The sequence below is a fragment of the Eimeria necatrix genome, genomic scaffold (assembly GCF_000499385.1).
Source record: "Eimeria necatrix Houghton genomic scaffold, Enh_scaff2527, whole genome shotgun sequence".
Taxonomy (NCBI): domain Eukaryota; phylum Apicomplexa; class Conoidasida; order Eucoccidiorida; family Eimeriidae; genus Eimeria; species Eimeria necatrix.
This window is the reverse complement of record NW_013653093.1, coordinates 1-3,144: the sequence shown is the minus strand read 5'-3', so window position 1 is coordinate 3,144 and position 3,144 is coordinate 1. Positions and strand designations below refer to the sequence as shown.

Here is a 3,144-nt window from a genome sequence, read left to right as displayed (position 1 = left end):
GCTAGTAGGTCTGCAGTCAGCACTAGATGCACTATATTCAAAACAGTCTGTTGGCTGTTTTGATGCTAGCAAGAAGACGAGGGGACAAACAATTTTCTGCATCGCATCCGGGTTGACCGACACACGTGAAGGTGTCTGGATCACTGCTGTAGATTGAAAATATTTCATAATGGCGCGGCGTTTGCCAAAAGAAAGCAATCTTCCGGCGGCGTTGACACTGTCGGTGCCACACCATATTTGCCTAAAGGGCAAGGAGAAAAATGGCAGGGGAATACGGCAGGTGCGTGTTTTAGTAAGGTCTCCGCAAACTTTGCTGAGGGCTTGGTTGGACCGACGCGCAAGCGCTAGTGCGTGCTCTTCGTACAATTATTATCAACGTCCGGATCTAAAAACGTCAAAACCTCTTTGTCACTATGCTTTGGAATATGCTTTACTCCATTCGCAAAAGTGTAATGCGTATTCTAAGGCACAAGATGCCCAGCGTCATCCAACTCAGCTCCTGACGGAGTCACTGGCCTGTGGCTGGAACAATGTGCCAGGCACCGCTTGTAGTCTTCTGCACGTTGCACGTATCGTGAGGATGGTGAGTGTGGGGTCAGCGTTCTTTAAAAGCTTGTGTGTCGATAGTATGAACTAAAGGTTGTAAGTGGCTCTAATGAGTTCGTCGACACATGGATAGTAGCCTCCAGTAAGACAAAGCAAATTAAAATGATCACAGGAGGTATCTGTATTTGAATATCTAAATGTGTGGCAGATGAGTCGCATGTAATTACATTTAGACGATACTTCGATTAGGTTATTTCGCAGGCTTCTAGGTTGTTCTGACGCGAGCACCGCTAGACTCAGACTTTTGAAGGAACAGCTTTTATGCAGTGGTACTTTGGAGTGTCGTAGCTGCGGGCACCGACAATGGTTTTAAAAGTGTTATTCGAACACTACCTGCTCAACCTGCGGGGGACCTCAAAGGTGAAATGCCTCAAATAGCTTCTGGAAGAATATTCCGCCTTTCGAAGTACCTGTCTTGCCCAAAAAGAATGTACGTGATTCTAAATGATGCAAAATGATTTTTTCACTCTAGGCAAGCGCCCGTCCTGCGTGCGGTTGTTCTGCAATGTCCACTTGCACTCAACTAGAGGAACTAGAATACAGATTTATTCTGGTCAAAATGTGATCTCCGTTTTCCGTTTGTAGCGTTGTGATAGATGGCCAACGAGTTTATTGTGTAAGCTGCTACGCGCGGCTGTACGCAAATCCTAGACAACTGCTACAAGCAAACCCAGATTGTACGCGTTGCAACGCTCGGTAAAGTCGTTAACTAGACCCACTTCGTTCCGCGTAACAAGAAACGAAAACAGCCGTGAAAATCCGGTCTAAGGATTATGCCCGAAATAAAGAATTGTTTCGATCACAACACTTTTTCTAGTCGAATTCGCTACACCTGACCTTGGTTCGAAGGCATTAGCAGCCTGGACTGCAACCCAAACAGTGCCGTAACTCGTACAGCAACGAATCACTCCCAATCAATTCATTGCAACGCACACCGAACGCCCTTCCATCGTCTCCGTCCGCGTCCCGGAAGACTCAGCAAACACACACTTCACTCGTTTACTTTACAGCATCCTACTACGGTATCTCCAATAATGCCACTATGCGCAGCGTGCGGAAATTGCTTGACAGGATAGCGCTTAATCACACAAAACACAAAAGCACAAACGGTGTGCGCACTTGTGCACGTGCAGCCCAACGGACGCCTAATTTCCAACAAGACTGCTGCAGCTGTTCAGAACGATTATGCTATGCAGACGTGCACGTCGTAGCTTGTGCTGATTCACTCAGTGCGTCGACGCAATTATACAGAGCAACCATCCAAGTGATCTATTTACTCAAATTTCTACCAATAGAAACATGTACACCGATGGGGTTAGTCTTCCTAGATGGTCGCAATCTGTGAGACTTCAGGAAGTGCGTTGCCACGGCGATGCTTGGCAGCCAGTTGCTTGAGATGTGCGACGCGCAGCCTAGTGACACTGTGTCTGTTTAAACAAGTGTCACGTTAAGATGCTTCAGCATTATTGTCTGACTTGGTCGTTGCCACTGCAGGCTTTAACCGTCGACCTGTCGGTGGGATCGAAAGTGCTGACACACCAACCATGTGTTTATAGCATCTGCCAAGAATCCCTCACTTTCATTGCCAAAGCTGCTCATTGATACGTGACCGTATTTTGCCCATACTCAGGAGGTACGTTAAACTCATCTATACCATTTTTAGTTGCAAAATTACCGTTTTTCTGCCAGGGAAGTGTATTACAGCGCGATCTGGTGCGGCTGACGTGTTAGGACGGAACTGCGAAGTGAAGTGCTGGTGACTTCGTGAGCGCCTGTTGCTCCGTGGAAGCGGCGCGTGCCAAGCAAGTGCAGAGCCCATTCGTGCGTTTGACCACTTCGTGGGCAGTGGTTTTGTGCAGTCGGGTGACGGCGACTGCTTGGTAGGGAAGCGTACTCGACGCGATAGGACGTGATCGCGCCTGACGCACCGGTGCCAACGTCACTTCGTGCCTCTTCGTGAAAACGACGCGGAGTTTGCTGATGTCTTTCTTCAGGGAGTGCGTAGTGCTTGTGCACAGGAGTAAGAGCGGCACTATCCTGATGTTTATGTAGGCGGATGCTGCGACGCACGCGGGAACGACTGAGAAGAACGGTGGCGGTTCGTCGCGGTCGGGACCTAACGCGGCAACTGCGCAGTCGGCAACTGCGCAGTTGTCTCCTGTGTTGACGTGAAGCACAAGCGTGGCGTCCGTCCGGAGCAACTGTTGGCGTTCTTCATCAGGACGTGCGTGAGGGTAGAGTCTTTTTGATAGAGAAGGGTATTGAAACGCAAGCATGTAGGGCCGAAATGACAGGTTGGGGTCGGGGCCTGGAGACCCTGTGGCGCAATGACTTGTCGTCTCGCCATCAAAACTGACTGTGTCACTCGAACGCCGGATTCGTTCTCGTTTCTTATCAGGCAGTGCGCGATGACTTTGTGCAGTATGAATGACAGCGTCTGTTTGGTAGAGAAACGCAGTACAACGCATGCGTGCTCGAGAGACAGAAAACAGTGTGCTCTGGACGGAAGGCGCTAGTCTTAAGTCGTGCGTAGTGTCT

The 3,144-nt window shown here is 49.3% G+C and overlaps 1 protein-coding gene across 1 annotated transcript; it reads right to left on the bottom strand.

The window, feature by feature from the left end:
- Positions 1–2,333: 2,333 nt before the first annotated feature.
- Positions 2,334–3,074, bottom strand: ENH_00034590 (hypothetical protein, conserved; the record flags this gene model as incomplete). Its single annotated transcript, XM_013580340.1, has 1 exon — positions 2,334–3,074. The coding sequence occupies one exon, from the start codon at positions 3,072–3,074 to the stop codon at positions 2,334–2,336; it is 741 nt and encodes a 246-aa protein (XP_013435794.1).
- Between the last annotated feature and the right edge of the window lie 70 nt (positions 3,075–3,144).